This window comes from Saccopteryx leptura, chromosome 9, assembly GCF_036850995.1.
Source record: "Saccopteryx leptura isolate mSacLep1 chromosome 9, mSacLep1_pri_phased_curated, whole genome shotgun sequence".
Classification (NCBI taxonomy): Eukaryota; Metazoa; Chordata; class Mammalia; order Chiroptera; family Emballonuridae; genus Saccopteryx; species Saccopteryx leptura.
In genome coordinates, this window is record NC_089511.1 from 75700756 (window position 1) to 75719755 (window position 19000).

Here is a 19000-nt window from a genome sequence, read left to right on the forward strand (position 1 = left end):
GGATATACCATACATATATAAATAAAGAGAGGCTGGGCAGTTTATTTTAGCTAAAAAAAAGAAACATAGTCAGAGGTTTTGAACAAGGCCGAATCTCTTTACTGACGATGTTGTGGTTGTATCTTTGTATTAGGGCCACTGTCATTTTCCTCTAGTAGACATGCGTTAAGTGTTTATTGATTGGATGTCAGAATTGTAGGAAACAGGTTAAGTCTTGGTAACACATTGTGTTTGAGATAATGATAGAGATGTACTAAATTTTAACAGAACTATTAGCAAATTAATTTATAAACTTTCAGAAAATTGATTCATCACCCATAGTCCCCGGGTTACGAATGTGTTAGGTTCTGTGGGTTTATTCTTAAGTTGAATTTGTATGTAAGTTAGAACAGTATATTTACCTATTAAATGCAGCTTAGATGTTTGTCTTAACACAGTATTTATTTTTACCTTTCTATACATTTAAATACTTAAACATTTTCAAATACACCTTTAAACAATCTTGGATGATGCAGAAGATAATGGACTTGTTGGAGAGGATGAGACTGGTGTTAGAATCAGGGTTTGATTCTGCTGCTGGAGTCAGTTTCTTGAAGTAGGCATCAGGGAGGTTTGTACAGAGCTTTTTCTTTCCTCATCGTAAATGGCTTTGTAGCATCTCAGGCTTTTGGTAACTGTATGATAACCTTTGGTGAACCTCTCTGTATCAGAATCTTGCTCCTCTAATTTTGCCATTCCTGCTTCAATGAGATGAAAGGCATCTCATTCTTCTGTAGAAAAGTTTTTTGGTTCTGGAGTTTGGGTCCCTGTTTTCTTCCCTAAATGCTGTCATTTGCTGCTCTACTTCTCCTTGGTTAGTTCTTTGCCATTGGAGTCAAGTAACTGTATTCATCTTCACTGATGTCCAACTGTAATTGATTACTGATAACCCTTAAGGTGCTCCATTTGTAAGTATGAGTTATACATAAATTGGATGTTTGTAATTCTGGTACTACAAACCAGAATAAAACAGGATATATCAGATCTTTATGAGAATACTTTTAGGGAATGTTAGAGCAAAGAGTCATTAAAAAAAGAATACAATTGATTTCAGAAAGATAAATTTGTAGCTAACAATTTCTTTGATCCTCCAAGTCACACCCCCTTTTTTTAAACTTCATAAAATATCCTGGCATTACTCCATATAGATCATTATTCTATATAGCTTTTTCCTGTTCTCACTCTTTCTCTTTTTTAAATTATTTTGTGGTGTTCAGTTGAATGGAATTATCATAGTTTATTTATATTTATATCAATAAAATATCAATAAAATATTTATATTAATAATTCTTCCATGGATAGACATGTAAGTTGTTTCCATCATTTTGCTTTTAATGAAATGGCTATACTACTTCTATTGGCAATCACTATGATTTTTCTGTATTAAAACAGCATTGATTTAACGTCTATATGATTTTAGATTCTGAGTTCTTAACCATTATGCTCTATTTCTCTCCTCAAAAGTAGTATAATAAGATTTTATGTGGTTGTTATATCAAATTTATAATCATGAGTCATAGGACACGATTGGAATTTCATTTATAACAGCCACAGATTCTAATAAAGTACCCCTTTTATATACCTGTCTATGGAAGAATATTAAACTATGGTGTGCCATTTTCTGACCCACTAAAATTATTTATGTCCCTGTTTTTCAGTGGATGATTCAGAAGCCACACAAAGCAGCAACATTTTTTGGATGCATTGGGATAGATAAATTCGGAGAGATCCTGAAGAAAAAAGCTGCCGAAGCCCACGTGGATGCCCATTACTATGAGCAGAGTGAGCAACCAACAGGAACTTGTGCTGCATGCATTACTGGTGGCAACAGGTCAGTGTATTGCCAAGGGAAGCTTATACTAATTGGCTATTTAAATACTGGTAAAATCTGAATTCCAATCTAAATTTGAAGTTTAGACTTCATATTTATACTTATTTATAATGTTTAATAAACTTTTATCATTTTTCCTTATTTAAAAAATTGCCTTTGTTTAACCTACTGTTGTCTTCAGGAGATTTAATGGAATGAAATTTTTGCAATTATCTAATCTGGTGTCTACTTCTTATAATTAGGATCAGAAAAGGAAACATTTTATTCAGTGTCTTGTAGCTGGTTTTTTGCTAAACTGGGATTAGACAGAAATGTTCTTTTCACCATATCCTGAGATTGAAATATTGGAATATATACATATAAATACATACACATATTCATTTGTATTTTTTAACATATAAAATATCATACTATGTTATATCCAGTCTCACATGAATTAGGTCATCTAAAGTATTTCTGGCAAATAGGCATTCATCCATATTAAGCAACTTTAGTCATGGGTGATGCACTACTCAAGGAACAACCTGTTGTATTTCTATAGAATTTTACTTATGAAAAACTTTTCTTTATATAAATTTGGAATATATCCCTCAGGGCCTTCCATGCATTGGTTGTATTTGTACTTTGCAGCTTCATGGAGGTTTTCCTTCAGTACTTTGATACATTGCTAATAGCATTATTACCAAATTGCTCATCAGCGTAAGCTTTTTTCTCCTTTGCAAGGGGAAAACAAAATAGCTTTCCTAACTACTATATTGTTAGCTTCACAGATGATCTTTTTAAAAATATTGATTCACTAGAAATTTTACATTCTTTATAGCTGGAAGTGTTTAGTCTGTTCTCTTCCGTTCCCTTTCTCCCTTCTTTTTCTTCTGTTTTTATTTGTTTCTTTTCCATTATTTCTTCCCTTCTCTCCCTTCCCCTTTCTTTGTCCTTTTATTTTTGCTCACTCTGACCTTTAGCACATGTATGTTAAGAATCTGACACTATTCTGGGCAGTAGTCGTTAAATAAATAAAATACAACTTTCAAAAATACAGTGCCAAAATATTTCAAACCTTTATTATAACTTTATTTTTTTATATAAAAGAATGTTATGATTTTAAGGTTTTAATAAATAAACCACCTGTTGTTCAAACATATTTGAAATGTACTTAGGACTTTCCCCTTTTTAGTTTTTCTAAAACCAACACTAACATACTGGTGCAGAGTTTTCACAGACCGAAATGGATCAAGTTTTGCCTCTGATATCATTCAGGCTAGAGTAAAATTGATACATTATTTTTGTATGCTAAATTGCTATTTTAAAGAGCAGCTATGATAATATAGGTCTCCCAGTTGTGAACATCTTAATTTATATACTAATATTATGCTTATGATGATCAGTATGGTTCAAATAACAGTGGAAATCAGAAACTGAAGGAAACTCTCCCTGTCTAACTCATTGTCCAAATTGTGGCTAATAGATTTGGATAAATTGTTTTAGATAGGGCTGGTAACTCTTACTACCACTATCCAAAACTAAGGAATCCAGTACGAGTTTAGATAATGCAATGTTTTTCTTAATCTAGGTTCCTATTTTTCAAACTTTGAACCAAATACAATTGGATAGTAAGAATACTTGTATTTTTTATGTTTTTCTTTTGGGGAAACTATGTAGTGTCTATCAAAGAGTGGGTTTTACTATCAAAGTAGAGTTTAGCAGCAGATACCACAAGGGTTTGCTTTTATTAAGTAACCATTTTTATCAAAATTTTGCTAAGGTCTCGATTTTTAAAATTTTTTTATAAATCAAGACTAACTATTCTGACTTTGTAATATAGTTATTTTCATAAATATATTGATGCATATTACTCTTATTTTTATTTATTTAATTGAACATAAACAGATATATACTCAGTAATCAATTGGCATATGGATGAACAGAAATATATTTGGAAGAGAACTGATTTACTCTTTTCCTAACAGAGGAACCAATTGTATTACCAGTCTTAAGTGATAAGATGATATATTTGTGTTTTTTTAACTATAACTGCTACCATTGATTACAAGTGAAAAATTGTCAAGTTATTTTCTAACTTCTGAGTCAGAATGAGGAATAGAAGTATTTTTATTAATTTTCATATAATATAAATATTTTATTAAGTTTAATTGTTGCCCTGGCTGGGTAGCTCAGTTGCTTAGGGTATCATCCTGGTATGGCAAGGATGCAGGTTTAGTCCTCGGTCAGGGCAGATACAAGAATCAATTGGTGAATTTATAAATAAGTGAAATGTCAGACCAATCTCTTTTTCTCTTCCTCTTCCCTCTCTAAAGTCAATAATTTTTTTAAAAAGCTTAATTGTTGAGTGGTAATTAAAAGTTCTATGTTGCCCTTTTAGCAAAATTTTAAATGTAGTATCCTGCTTAGATTATTCAGCTGTAAAACCGGACCAGGTCAGGGAGTTTTCAACTGTAGAAACTAATTTAAATTTATACCAACACTTAACATGTAATGCTTTGCAAATTAATTTTACATAGTAAATACAGTTTGTATATGTTTGTTTGTAAAATTAATCCTATACTTGGCTTTTAAAACATTAGTCAAAATAATAATTGTATAGTATGTTGATATTTAAAAACTGAAGTTATTATTTCCATATTTTTATGTATAATGGCATTGTAGTTTTCTTTCTTTTTTAATTAATTTTAATTTACTGGGTTTACATGATTCAAGTGTCCCACCAAATATAACTCCCTCAAACCCCACTCCCGTGTCCCCCTTTATACCCCCCTTGACCCTCTCCTCTCAACACCCTACCCTCTTCCCTAGGATTTGCTGTCCTGCTATTTAAATCTCTGTGTTATGTAATATAATTTCAAAAATCCCTTTACCTTCGCTGATCTTATCCCCTCATCACCCTTCCCTCTGACACTGTCCCTCTGTTCCCTGTGACTCTGCCTCTGCCTCTATTCCATTCCTCGGTTCACTTTGTTCATTAGATTCCACATATATGTGAGATCATGTGATATTTGTCTTTCTCTGCCTGGCTTATTTCACTTAGCTAATAGTCTCCAGGTCCATCCATGCTGTCGCAAAAGGTAATATTTCCTTCTTTTTCATGGCCACATAGTATTTTATTGTGTATATGTACCACTGCTTTTTAATCCAGTCGTCCACTGAAGGACACTTGGGCTGTTTCCAGATCTTGGCTATTGTAAACAATGCTGCCATAAACATGAGGGTGCATTTCTTCTTTTGAATCAGTGATTTGGTATATTCATAGGATATATTCCTAAAAGTGGGATAGCTGGGTCAAAAGGCAGTTCCATTTTTAATTTTTTGAGGAAACCCAATACAATTCTCCACAGTGGCTGCACAATTCTGCATTCCCACCAGCAGTGCAGGAGGGTTCCCTTTTCTCCACATCCTCCCCAGCACTTACTGTGTGTTGTTTTGTTAATGAGCGCCATTCTGACTGGTGTGAGGTGATATCTCATTGTGAGGGTTTTTTTTTTGTTTGTTTGTTTGTTTTGTATTTTTCTGAAGCTGGAAACGGGGAGAGACAGTCAGACAGACTCCCGCATGCGCCCGACCGGGATCCACCCGGCACGCCCACCAGGGGGCAATGTTCTGCCCCTCCGGGGCATCGCATCGCTCTGCTGCAACCAGACCAGAGCCACTCTAGCGCCTGGGGCAGAGGCCAAGGAGCCATTCCCAGTGCCCGGGCCATCTTTGCTCCAATGGAGCCTTGGCTGCGGGAGGGGAAGAGAGAGATAGAGAGGAAGGAGGGGAAGGGGCGCTTCTCCTATGTGCCCTGGCCGGGAATCAAACCCGGGTCCCCCGCACGCCAGGTTGACGCTCTACCGCTGAGCCAACCGGCCAGGGCCTCATTGTGGTTTTAATTTGCATTTCTCTGATGATTAGTGATGTTGAACATTTTTTCATATGCCTATTGGCCATCTGTGTGTCTTTTCTTTTTTTTCTCTCTATGTTCTTTTTGGAGAAGTGTCTATTTAGTTCTTTTTCCCATTTTTTAATTGGATTGTTTACCTTTCTGGTGTTGAGTTTTAGAAGTTCTTTATAAATTTTGGTTATTAACCCCTTATCAGAGGTATTGGTGAATATGATCTCCCATTGTGTGGGTTGTCTTTTTATTTTGTTCATATTGTCTTTTGCTGTGCAGAAGCTTTTTAGCTTGATATACTCCCGTTTGTTCATCCTGTCCTTTATTTCACTTGCCCATGGAGATAAATCAACAAAGATATTGTTATGAGAGATGTCAGAGAGCTTACTGCCTAAGTTTTCTTCTAATATATATATTATACTTATGGTTTCACAACTTACACTTAAGTCTTTTATCCATTTTGAGTTCATTTTTGTGAATGGTGTAAGTTGATGGTCTTGTTTCATTTTTTTTTTTGCAGGTAGCTGTCCAATTTTTCCAACACCATTTATTAAAGAAACTGTCTTTACTCCACTGCATGCTCTTACCTCCTTTGTCAAATATCAATTGGCATAAAGGTGTAGGTTTATTTCTGGGTTCTCTGTTCTGTTCCATTGATCTGTATGCCTGTTCTTGTGCCAGTACCAAGCTGTTTTGAGTACAATGGCCTTGTAGTATAACTTGATATCAGGAAGTGTGATACTACCCGCATTATTATTTTTTCAAGATGGCTGAGGTTATTCGTGTTCTTTTTTTGGTTCCATACAAATTTTTGGAATATTTGTTCTATATTTTTGAAGTATTCCATTGGTATTTTAATAGGAATTGCTTTGAATTTATAGATTGCTTTGAGTAATATGGACATTTTAATGATGTTTGTTCTTCCTATCCATGAACACGGTATATACTTCCACTTGTTTGTATCTTCCTTGATTTCTTTTATCAGTGTTTTATAGTTTTCCGAGTACAAGTCTTTAACCTCCTTGGTTAAATTTTCTCCTAGGTACTTTATTTTTTTTGTTGCAGTAGTGAAGGGGACTGTTTTCTTAATTTCTCTTTCAGACAGTTCATTATTGGTGTATAAAAATGCCACTGATTTCTGAATATTAATTTTATATCCTGCCAAATTCATTTATTAGGTTTAGTAATTTTTTGACTGAGACTTTAGGGTTTTCTCTGTACAGTATCATGTCATCAGCAAATAATGACAGTTTTACTTCTTCTTTTCCAATTTGGATGCCTTTTATTCCTTCTTCTAGTCTGATTGCTATGGCTAGGACTTCCAGAACTATGTTGAATAAGAGAGGTGAAAGGGGGCAACCCTGTCTTGTTCTTAGTCGTAAGGGGATTGCTTTTAATTTTTGCCCATTGAGTATGATGTTGGCTGTGGGTTGTCATAGATGGCCTTTATCATGTTGAGGTATGTTCCCTATATTCCCACTTTGCTGAGAGGTTTGATCATAAATGGGTGCTGGATTTTATCAAATGCTTTTTCTGTATCTATTGATATTATCATGTGTTTTTTATCCTTCCTTTTGTTTATGTGGTAAATCACATTGATTGGTTTGCGAATATTGTACCAGCTTTACCTCCTCAAAATAAATCCCACTTGATCATGATGTATGATTTTTTTCATGTATTGCTGGATTCGGTTTGCTAATATTTTGTTGAGAATTTTAGCATCTAGGTTCATCAGGGATATTGGCCTATAGTTTTCTTTCTTTGTAGTGTCCTTACCTGGTTTTGGAATGAGGATTTTGCTCGCTTCATAAAAGGAGCTTGGAAGTCTTCCTTGTCTTGAATTTTTTGAAATAGCTTGAGAAGGATAGGTGTTAGGTCTTCTTTGAATATTTGTTAAAATTCGCCTGTGAAGCCATCTGGTTCAGGACTTATGTTAGTTGGGAGTTTTGGATAACTGTTTTAATTTCATTTGTTATTGTCGGTCTTTTTAGGTTTTCTGATTCTTCCAAATTGAGTTTTTGAAGATTATATGTTTCAAGGAATTTATTTATTTCACCTAGACTGTCCAGTTTACTGGCATACAGATTTTCATAGTATTTTCTTACAGTCTTTTGTATTTCTATGGTATCAGTTGTTACTTCTCCACTCTCATTTTTTATTTTATTTATTCGAGTCCTCTCTCTTTTTTTCTTGGTGAATCTGGTTAAAGGTTCATCAATCTTATTTATCTTTTCAAAGAACCAGCTCTTGGTCTCATTGATCTTCTGTATTGTATTTTTAGCTTCTATGTCATTTATTTCTGCTCTGATCTTTATTATTTCCTTCCTTCTACTTCCTCTGGGCTTTATTTCTTTTTCTAGTTCTTTTAGATGCAGAGTTAAGTTGTTTATTTGAGCTTTTTCTTGCTTCTTAAGGTATGCCTGTAGTGCTGTGAACTTCCCTCTCAGGACTGCTTTTGCTGTGTCCCATAGATTTTGAGTTGTATGTTCATTTTCATTTGTTTCAAGGACATTTTTTATTTCTTCCATGATCTTATTGTTAACCCATTCATTATTTAATAACATGCTATTTAGCCTCCAAGTGTTTGAATGTTTTTCATTTTTTTAATTATAGTTGATTTCTAGTTTCATGCCATTGTGATCAGAGAAGATGCTTAATATGATTTCAATATTTTTAAATTTATTGAGATTTGTTTTGTGTCTTCTCATGTGGTCTATCCTAGAGAATGTACCATGAGCACTTGAAAAGAATGTATATTCTGCTACTTTGGGATGATAGGTTCTGAATATATCTATTAAATTCAGTAGATCTAGTGTGTCATTTAAGGCCACTGATTCTTTGTTAATTTTCTGTCTGGAGAATCTATCCCTTGATGTTAGAGGGGTATTAAAGTCCCCTACTATTATAGTTTTGCTGATGATTTTGCCCTTTATGTCCATCAAAATCTGCTTTATATATTTAGGTGCTCCTATATTAGGCGTGTAGATATTTATAATGGTTATAGTTTTCTGTTGGATTGCTCCCTTTATCATTATGTAGTGACCTTCATTATCCCTTACTATAGCCTTTGTTTTAAAGTCTATTTTGTCAGATATAAGTATTGCTACCCCAGCTTTTTTTTCATTTCCATTTGCATCAAATATTTTTTTCCACCCTTTCACTTTCAGTCTATGTGTATATTTTGTTTTGAGTGGGTCTCTTGTAGACAGTATATGTACAGGTCCTGTCTTGTTATCCATGCAGCTACCTTATGTCTTTTGATTGGAGCATTTAATCTATTTACATTTAAGGTTATTATTGATATGTAGTTATTTATTGCCATTTTATTCTTTAAATTTACATTCCTCTTTTAATAGTTTTCTTTTTTCTTTCCTCTGTTTACAACAGGCCCCTTAACATTTCTTGCAGCATTGGTTTGGTTGTAACGAATTCCTTGAGTGTTTTTTGTCTGGGAAGCTTTTATTTCTCCTTCTATTTTAAACGATAGCCTTTCTGGAAGACATCTTGGTTGTAGGTTCTTGTTTTGCATCTCTGAATATTTTGCCAACCCCTTCTGGCCTTAAGTGTTTCTGTTGAGAAGTCAGATGTCATTCTTATGGGGGCTCCTCTGTGGCTATTTAACTGCTTTTCTCTTGCAGCTTTTAGAATTCTTTCTTTGTCTCTTAACTTTGGTATTTTAATTATGATATGTCTTGGTGTATGCTTCCTTGGGTTTCTGTTTAATGGAACCATGCCTCTTGAACTTGTGTGACTTTTTTCTTCATCAATTTAGGGAAGTTTTCAGCTATGATTTCTTCAAACAAGTTTTCTATCCCTTGTTCTATTTCTTCTTCTTCAGGAACCCCTATGATGTGGATGTTATATCTCTTCATGTTGTCACAGAGCTCTCTTAGAGTTTCCTCAAACCTTTTGAGCCTCTTTTCTTTTTGGAGCTCTGCTTCTGTTCTTTTGTTTATCTTGTCCTCTAAATTGCTGATTTGGTCCTCTGTTTCATCCATACTGCTGTTACTTCCTTCTAGTGCAATCTTAATTTCTGATATTCTATTTGTCATTTCTGACTGATTATTTTTTATGATCTAAATGTCCTTTTTGATGCTTGCTATCCCTTTATTTAGTTGTTCATTATGTCCAACCATTGTTGCTCTAAGTTCCTTGAGCATCGTGAAAAATCTTGGCTTTAAACTTTGCATATGATAGTTTGGTTACTTCCATCTCATTCAGTTCTTTTTCTGGGGATTTCTCTTGTTGATTCATTTGAATTTCATTTCTCTATCTTCCCATTTTGTCTGTGTATTGACTCCTCCTTTGGGTGTGCTGTTTGTGTAGCTAGTTCAGTCTAGGTTTGGTGTTGTCTGCCTATAGCTTCCAGTTTAGTTGTTTCTAGATCTTCTTGGGTTGACATCAGCTATTGTTTATAATCTGCTATGGGCTACTTGTCTGCAGCTACTGTTCTTTTTGCTGTTTGTGTCAGCGTTTTCTTGGCCTTAGCTGGGTTATGTGTGAGGAGCCCTTCCTTAAGATACCACTCTAACAAGGGTTTTTAGGTCCTGATCTGATGCTCTCCACATCTGGCTGCTGGATGTGCCAACCTTGGACCTCCCTGACAGGAACCTGGCACAGACCAGTGGGGGTCACTGTCTATGACTGGCCCTTAGCAACCTTCTTGGAGCCACAAGCTATCCAGAGTTTATGGCTGCCTCTTTTGAGCCCAGTGCCATTGTAAATATCAGCTGCACTCCTAGGGTGGCTTTTATTTACTCTTGGCCTGGGGAAAGTTTGCTCAAAAGTTCAAGTTTCACTGAGTACCACTTTCTGCCGTCTCTTACTGCTAGCTGCTTTTTGGGCTCTACATGGTAATTCAGGGATTAGGAAGGGTAGATGGTGTGGCTTGCCCCTTGGCCTCAGGTGTCATTCTATCCAGACTTTTTTTTCAGACCTCAGTAGGGTGTGGCCACAGGAGTCCAGTGGGTGTGTCCTTTGAGGTCTAGAGGTGTTTTTGACCCACAGGTGCACTGCCACTGAGCCCACCTGCCCTCCAGCGAGTATTCAGCAGTGTGTGAGTGGGCAGTGTAGCTCAGGCCTCAGCACCCAAAACCTGTTTCCCTGATGGGCCCCCTGCTTCTGAGCAACCCTTTGCCCTGACTGGAGCACGAGAGACTCTGGCGTGCGGTGTAATTTCTTCCCTTTGCTGGTGCTACCAAAAGGTGTTGCTGCTCCCAGGAAAAATGGCTACTTTAGTATTGGGGAATGGATCAGCATAGGGGTCGCCTTCCCCCACGGTGTCTCTCCCTGGGCTTCTGAGTTTACACTCTCCTCTCGCAACTCCCATCCCCTCAGGTCTCCCCGCCACTAGAGCCCTGGGTAATTGGCTGTGAAGGAGGTTTTCTGCGCAGGTCTTTTAAGATGGAGCCTGGGTCTGAGAGTTCTGTCTCTTTCTCGCAAACAGTAAGCTGGCTCTTTCCTCAGCTAAATACTGTCCAGGTGCCTCTTCTAGGCTCTGGAGCCCAGGGCTGGGACTCCGGTCCTGGGGCTGAGGACCCACACACCTCTCAGGGTGACCTATCCTGCCATGAGAGTCCCTCCTAGCTGCCACTCGGAGAGCGGGGCAATCCTTTCTGCGTCTCTGCCCTTCCTACCAGATCAGTTGGTTCCTTTGGTGATCCTTGGTTATAGATTCCTCTTAGTTTAGTCCAAAGTTGGTGTTTCAAGATGATTGTTCTTAAATTTACTTGTAATACAATTTTGTCCTGGGAGGTTGCAGTTGGTATGTCTGCCTACTCCTTCGCCATCTTATCTGGGGTGATTCAAATATATTTTAACACACCACAGGAGTGGTCAAATCTGGAATCCACCACTACTCATTGCTCCTGAAGCAGGGAAAGCACCCTGCTGAAATTTAGTTTTATTTCTTAAATGTATTTTGAAACATTTTAATGTAGACAGTAGATAATCTAATCATTTAAATATCAAAAGAAAACTTAAATGTCAGTTTATCAAAATACCAAGTGGATTTGCAACAAGGATTAACAAAGGCAACACAGAAGTCTCAAAAGTTCTCAAAAAATTTTAATTTTTTTACATTTATTAAAATCAATATACAGAAGTATTGAGTAATTAAAATGTAAGATAAAATTTACAAAAATATTGTTAATTAACTATAGTAATTCATGACAAGTTTGCAATCAAAAGAAAAAACTATATATTTGTATATAAGAAAAACTACTTTCTTTTTGTTGTTGTTGTTATAGGTCCCTTGTAGCTAATCTTGCTGCTGCCAATTGCTATAAAAAAGAGAAACATCTGGATATGGAGAAAAACTGGATGTTGGTAGAAAAAGCTAGAGTTTATTATATAGCAGTAAGTATTTACTTAATTCAATTTTTTATATATATTTACACAATAAATTATAGTTGTTAGCTGATGTAAATTATTTAATAATTGTGTTTTACTTATCCTGCAAAGTATTTACCCAACTCAAAGCGTATGTTCACTATTAAAATTACAGAACAATAATAATGATAATTCTGTGGTGAAATAATTTATATTATTTCCCTTCAAGTTTACTTCTTTTTGGATACATTATACATAGATATTTCTTACTAACTATTAAATTCTGTATTAAATCAGTTTCTGAAGCTCTTTTGAAGTAATTCTGCAAATTTACATTTTATACTGTAGGCTACTTGTGAACATGTGAATGATGCATGCAGTGTATGGGAATATATTAGTTGTATAAATACTCACTGCAAACAGTTCGAGCTTATTTACCTAAAAATCTTAATTGCTATTAGTCCATAGTAATTACCATGACACCATTTAATTTAACATTTCAGAAACATTGATCGTGACAAATCTTTTAAATCTGGAAATAAGAGTAGCATGTAATTTAAATTATTAAGTCTTTTGACATAAAAATAATTGGTTAAGAATTTATGTCTAAGATAAGACTGGTTTAAAATCCTCCTGCATTAATCACCCTGTGAATACCTTGTTTTTATTTGAGTTGAATGTGACTGATCATAAATAAGTAGATACCTATGGAAAATTAAAAGCACCTCATAATTATATAACATATAATTTTTATAGAACAGCTCCTGCACTCCCTACCTAATGAGTGAAACAGCAGGTAAGACCTGTAAAAAATTGATTATCTGATGGGAGCATGTTTATTGAAAATATAAATATTTCTTTCGGTCTAGTGTTAATGTCTTCTATAGAATGTTTATGTGCACTGCTGTAGGCATTACAAAGTTGTTATTGATCCCTCTGTACAGCAAACCCTACCCCTTATAACTGAAATTAATGCTTACACTGAGAAGATTATGTAGAGAAAAGACATATTACCTCTTCTCCAGTATATGAGAAAAATATTTCAAAAACTAAAAAATTTTCTCTTTATCTTCTATTTTACTTTACAAAATGTTCTTTTTTTTTGTTAATGTCTTGGCAGCAAATTTTTGTAGTGTGGGCCTGACCTGTGGTGGCGCAGTGGATAAAGCGTCGACCTGGAAATGCTGAGGTCGCCGGTTCGAAACCCTGGGCTTGCCTGGTCAAGGCACATATGGGAGTTGATGCTTCCAGCTTCTCCCCCCTCCTTTCTCTCTCCCTCTCTGTCTCTCTCTCTCCCTCTCTCTCTCCTCTCTAAAAATGAATAAATAAAATAAAATATTTTAAAAAGAAAAAAAAATTTTTGTAGTGTGTCTTTTTAGGGAGATCTGTGTATTATAACCACCTTGCATTTGAAAATGTCATTTTCAAAAAGTACATAGTTTAAATTTTGGCATTATTTATGTTATATTATTTATATTGACTATGATATATGATAATATATTATGATGGAAAAGTATTTTTAACTGACAATTACAGTTCTATTTCAATGTATAGTAGTAGTTGGGCCCCACATTAAGAACTAACTTTAAAACATCTTATACTTTTAACAGTTATACATATGTAACCCTTCTAGCCAGGTCTTAGTGAGTGGAATTTTTATAACAACATGGACCCAACTTGCAAACAACTTATAGTTTGAACAATTATGTACTATAGTGCATCTAGTCAACTTTGGGTAAATGGAATTTTTATAGGAGCATTAACTATTTATACAAGTGCCATTTTGTATAAAGTATGCAGAGATTAGTTTTTGTCATGTTAATAAAGGAGATTAGATTGTTTTTTAAACTTGTGTAGTATATTCAGCCAGAAACAAAATTGATTCCAGTTGGTATCTCTGATGGATAGCTGTTAGCTCTTTGCTTATATTTCAGTGATTTCATCAAAATAATGCTCTTACATTGCCAAGTAAATCTTTAATTTGCTCAGAGTTTGGTTATTTTAAAATAGTACTGAAAATAGTAGACATATTAGATATTTGGAATACTGTTCTTCTTGGTGAATGTTCAACAAATATTTATTTTGCTAACAACGAGAAGCATAATTTTTATTTATTAAACTTGGTGAAATATCTTCTGAAAAGTAATGTTATTTCCATGAAGACATTCTGAAGTTTTTTTAAATCTTTATCTCCTTTGAGTACAGAGCATCCAGTCTAGTTTTTTTTAGCATATTCTCAAACCTAAATTTTAGATTGAATAGGTATATCTATACTTAATCAAACCAGATGGACTCCTCCGACTTTGAGGTTCTGTAGGGTTAGCAGTCTTCTCACATCATCCTCATAAACTCCTGAGGTTTTACATGTTGAAGTTCTGGGACTCTTTAGTTACAAAATGTTCTTGATATAAGGAAGCAACTCAATAATATCTATTCAACAAGTTTCCAAAATTAAGACATTTGTCTGCATTATCTAAAAGAAGCCATATCTACATATTCTTCCCACTATTCCATAAATTAGTAATGGTCATCAACATTAAGAAAATGTAAAGCCCTGGCTGGTTGGTTCAGTGGTAGAGCATCGGCCCTGCGTGCAGGAGTCCCGGGTTCGATTCCCCATCAGGGCACACAGGAGAAGCGCCCATCTGCTTCTCCACCCCTCCCCCTCTCCTTCCTCTCTGTCTCTCTCTTCCCCTCCCGCAGCCAAGGCTCCATTGGAGCAAAGTTGGCTCAGGCGCTGAGGATGGCTCCATGGCCTCTGCCTCAGGTGCTAGAATGGCCCTGGTTGCAACAGAACAATGCCCCAGATAGGCAGAGCATTGCCCCCTGATGGGCGTGCGGGGTGGATCCCGGTCGGGCGCATGTGAGAATCTTGACTGCCTCCATGTTTCCAACTTCAGAAAAATACAAAAAAAAAAGAAAAAAAAAGAAAATGTAAAGCCTTGGCCTGACCTGTGGTGGCGCAGTGGATAAAATGTCGACCTGGAACGCTGAGGTCGCCCATTCAAAACCTTGCATTTGTCTGGCCAAGGCACATATGGGAGTTGATGCTTCCTGCGCCTCCCCCCTTCTCTCTCTCTCCTCTCTCTCTCACTCTCACTCTCTCTTCTCTCTAAAATGAATAAATAAATTTTAAAAAAATTTAAAAAAAGAAAAAATGTAAAGCCTTGATCATCTTCTTTGTTGCATAATGTAGTGAAGCTACAGTGCTAAGTTCACATCAAAAACTTGCCTGGTAAAAAACTGAAATGGACTATGCATATATCAACATTCAAAAGAGTAGGCTTCTTTTTTTTTTACCTTTATACCTGTGTGCTATTTATGGCATGTAAACTCAGTTTTTCCATGTTTAAACCAAATTTCTTGTTAAAAGGTGAATAGAGATTACTGGTTATGTGATAGCTAATAACATTTTTTTTTCAAGTATGAGAGGAGGGGAAATAGAGAGACAGACTCCTGCATGTGCCCCAATCGGGATCCACCCGGCAACTTTGTCTGGGGCTGATGCTCGAATCAACTGAGCTATCATCAGTCCCTGAGGCTGATGCTTGGACCAACCGAGTTGTCCTCAGTGTCCGGAGCTGACACTTGAACCAATCGAGCCACTGGCTGTGAGAGGGGGAGAGAAAGGAAAAGAGAACCAGACGGTCGCTTCTCATGTGTGCCCTGATCAGTGATTGAACCCCGGATGTCTGCACACTGGGCTGTCACTCTATCCACTGAGCAAACCTTCCAGGGCCTGAATTTTTTAAAAATATAAATCTGAGGTATTCTTCACCTTAGCAACAGATTGGCATATATTTATTTCTTCTCTTACAAGAAATATTTCTTATAATAGCCCTCTAAGACTATGATATTTAGGAAAGGTTTATGAACAATATTAGAAAATTAGAGACTAATTTTTCTAAACTATATATATTAGAAAATTAGAGACATTAATTTTTCTAAACAATACTAATGTGCAATGAAAAATGAGAAAATCACTCAATGTTTCAAACTGCCTCTTGATTTTGGGTAGTTGTATTTTTGTTTTATTCTTTTCATCTTCGGTTTTTATCATTTGCATTCTGTTCTGTAACCATAATTCTTGCAGTCTTAATATTTAAATGAATTAAATGCTTTCCAAGTACTTTCCTCCAGTTTCCCCATTCTTTTGTTGTTTCTATTATTCCTCAGTTGGCGGCATATTATCATCATTTTCCACCCAAGAAAGGACTCAGAACTCCTGTCTTGAGTTTTTATTTACTTTTTGTTGCTTTTATATATAAATGACCATGTGTTTGGCGTAATATTTTGTGAAACAAAGTAAGTACTCTTTAGACATTCGTTTCTTGTCTTCTAGCACTTTTTATGGGAAATCTAGGTTTCTACACTGATCTTTATTCCTTAATATTTCTTTTTTCTGCTTATTTTGGATTTCATTTGCTCCTCTTCCTTTCTCCCCCACTGCCGCCTTTGCTTTGTTCCTTAAGGTAGAAGAATAATTCCTTGATTGAGACCTTTCATTTTTACTATATACTTTTGGTGCTATACATTCCTCTCTAAGCATTGATTTGGCTGCCTCCCACATATTTTGACATTTCATGTTTTCATTTTCATTCAGTTGGTAATACTTTCTACTTTCTCTTTTGCTTTCCTTTTTTAAGTGTAATTTTTATTTCTAAATATGGAGTTTCCCAGAGATCTTCTTTCTACTGCCATTAGGATTTGTAAATTCCTTTTGCAATTCTTAAACTCTTCTTCATGTATTTGAATCTTTGTAATTAGGTGCGTAAAAGCATCTATATGCCTGTTCTTATGCCAGTATCAGGCTGTTTTGATTATAGTGGGCTTGTAGTATACCTTGATATCAGGTAGTGTAATACCTCCCACTTTGTTCTTCCTTCCCAAGAGCACTGAGGCTATCTGTGTTCTTTTTTGGTTCCATATAACTTTTTGGAATATTTGTTCTAGATATGTGAAGTATGCCATTGTTATTATAATAGGAATTGTGTTGAATCTATAGATTGCTTTGGGTAATGTGAACATTTTAATGATGTTAATTTTTCTAATCCATGAACACAGTATATGCTTCCACTTGTTTGTATCTTCCTCAATTTCTTTTTTCAATGTCCTGTAATTTTCTGAGTGCTAGTCTTTTACCCCTTTGGTTTAATTTATTACTAGGTACTTTAGTTTTTTCTTCTTGCCATAGTAAATGGTGTTGTTTCCCTAATTTCTCTTTCTGATACTTCATTACTGGTGTATAAAATGCCACTGATATCTGAATATTAATTTTACTTTGCTGAATTCATTTAGTAGGGCTAATAGTTTTTTGGTGAAGACTTTAGGATTTTCAATGTAAAGTATTATGTCATCAGCAAATAATGACAATTTTACTTCCTACTTTTCAACGTGGATGCCTTTTATTTCTTCTTGTCTGATTGCTATGGCTCAGACTTTCAGTACTATGTTGAATAAAGTAGTGAAAGTTGACAACCCTGTCTTGTTCCTAATCTTAAGGGAAATGCTTTTAGTTTTTGCCCATTGGGTATGATGTTGGCTGTAGGTTTGTCATAGATGGCCTTTATTATGTTGAGGTATGATCTCTTTTTCCCCACTTTGGGGAGAATTTTTTCATAAATGGGTGCTGGATTTATCAAATGCTTTTTCTGTATCTATTGATATGTTATAACTTTTATCCTTCATTTTGTTTATGGGATGTGTCACTTTTTTTTTTTTTTTGGCTTTTTTTTCTGGATAGACTCCCTTTTATTGGCACTGGGAACAGCATGGTCCTGGGGCTGAGTCACATTTGTTAATTTGCAAATATTGTACCAACTTTGCATCTCTGAAATAAATCCCACTTGATCATGGTGTATGATCTTTTTAATGTATTGCTAGATTCGGTTTGCTAATAATTTGTTGAGAATTTTAGCATCTCTGTTCATCTGGGATATTGGTGTATATTTTTCTTTCTTTGTAGTGTCTTTATCAGGTTTTGGAATTAAGAAAATGCTTGCTTCATGAAATGAGCTCGGAAATCTTTCGTCCTCTTGAAATTTCTGGAATAGTTTGAGAAGGGTAGATGTTAGTTCATATCTAAATGTTTGGTGAAATTCACGTATGAAGTCATCCAGTCCAACACTTTTGTTTACTGAGAATTTTTTTATTAGTGCTTCAATTTCATTGGTTGTAATTGGTCTGTTCAGCTTTTCTGATTCTTCTAGATTTCATTTTGTAAGATTGTATGTTTCTAGGAATTTATCCATTTCACCTAGGTTTTCCCATTTGTTGGCATATAGTTTTTCAAGTGTTTTCTTACAATCCTTTGTATTTCTGTGATGTCAGTTGTTACTTCTTTTATTTTTAATTTTATTTATTTGGGACCTCTCTCATTTTTTCTTGATGAGTGGTTAAAGGTTCTTCAAACTGGTTTATCTTTTCAAAGAATAAGCTCTTTGAAAAAACTCAACACATGGATTTTTTGGTGTTTTTTTTTAAGACTATGTCATTTATTTCTGCATTGGATCTTTAGCATTTCCTTCCTTCTTCTTCTGTTTCTTTAGGGGTAGGGGTAGATTGTTTGAGTTTTCTTTTCTTGCTTTTTGAGATAGGCCTATAATGCTATGAACTTTCCTTTCAGGACTGCTTTAACTGTGTATGTTTATTTTCATTTGTTTCAAGAAAATTTTTTATTTCTTCCTTGATCTCATTGTGAACCCATTTATTGTTTAATAATAACATGCTATTTAGCCTCCATGTGTTTGAATGTTTTTTAGCTTTTATAGTTGATTTCTAGTTTCATACCATTGTGGTCAGAGAAGATGCTTGATAGAATTGCAGTCTTCTTAAATTTATTGAGACTTGTTTTGCATCCTAAGATGTGGTCTATCCTAGAAAATGGTCCATGTATACTTGAAAAGAATGTATAT

The 19000-nt window shown here is 35.2% G+C and overlaps 1 protein-coding gene across 2 annotated transcripts in view; it reads left to right on the top strand.

The window, feature by feature from the left end:
* ADK (adenosine kinase) overlaps positions 1-19000 on the top strand; it is a 657653-nt gene that overhangs the window by 303499 nt on the left and 335154 nt on the right. For both annotated transcript variants that reach the window (XM_066349840.1, XM_066349841.1), the window contains exons 5-6: positions 1698-1870; positions 12005-12113. In XM_066349840.1, the coding sequence (XP_066205937.1) occupies positions 1698-1870; positions 12005-12113 (282 nt within the window). The remainder of the gene's footprint in view (positions 1-1697; positions 1871-12004; positions 12114-19000) is intronic.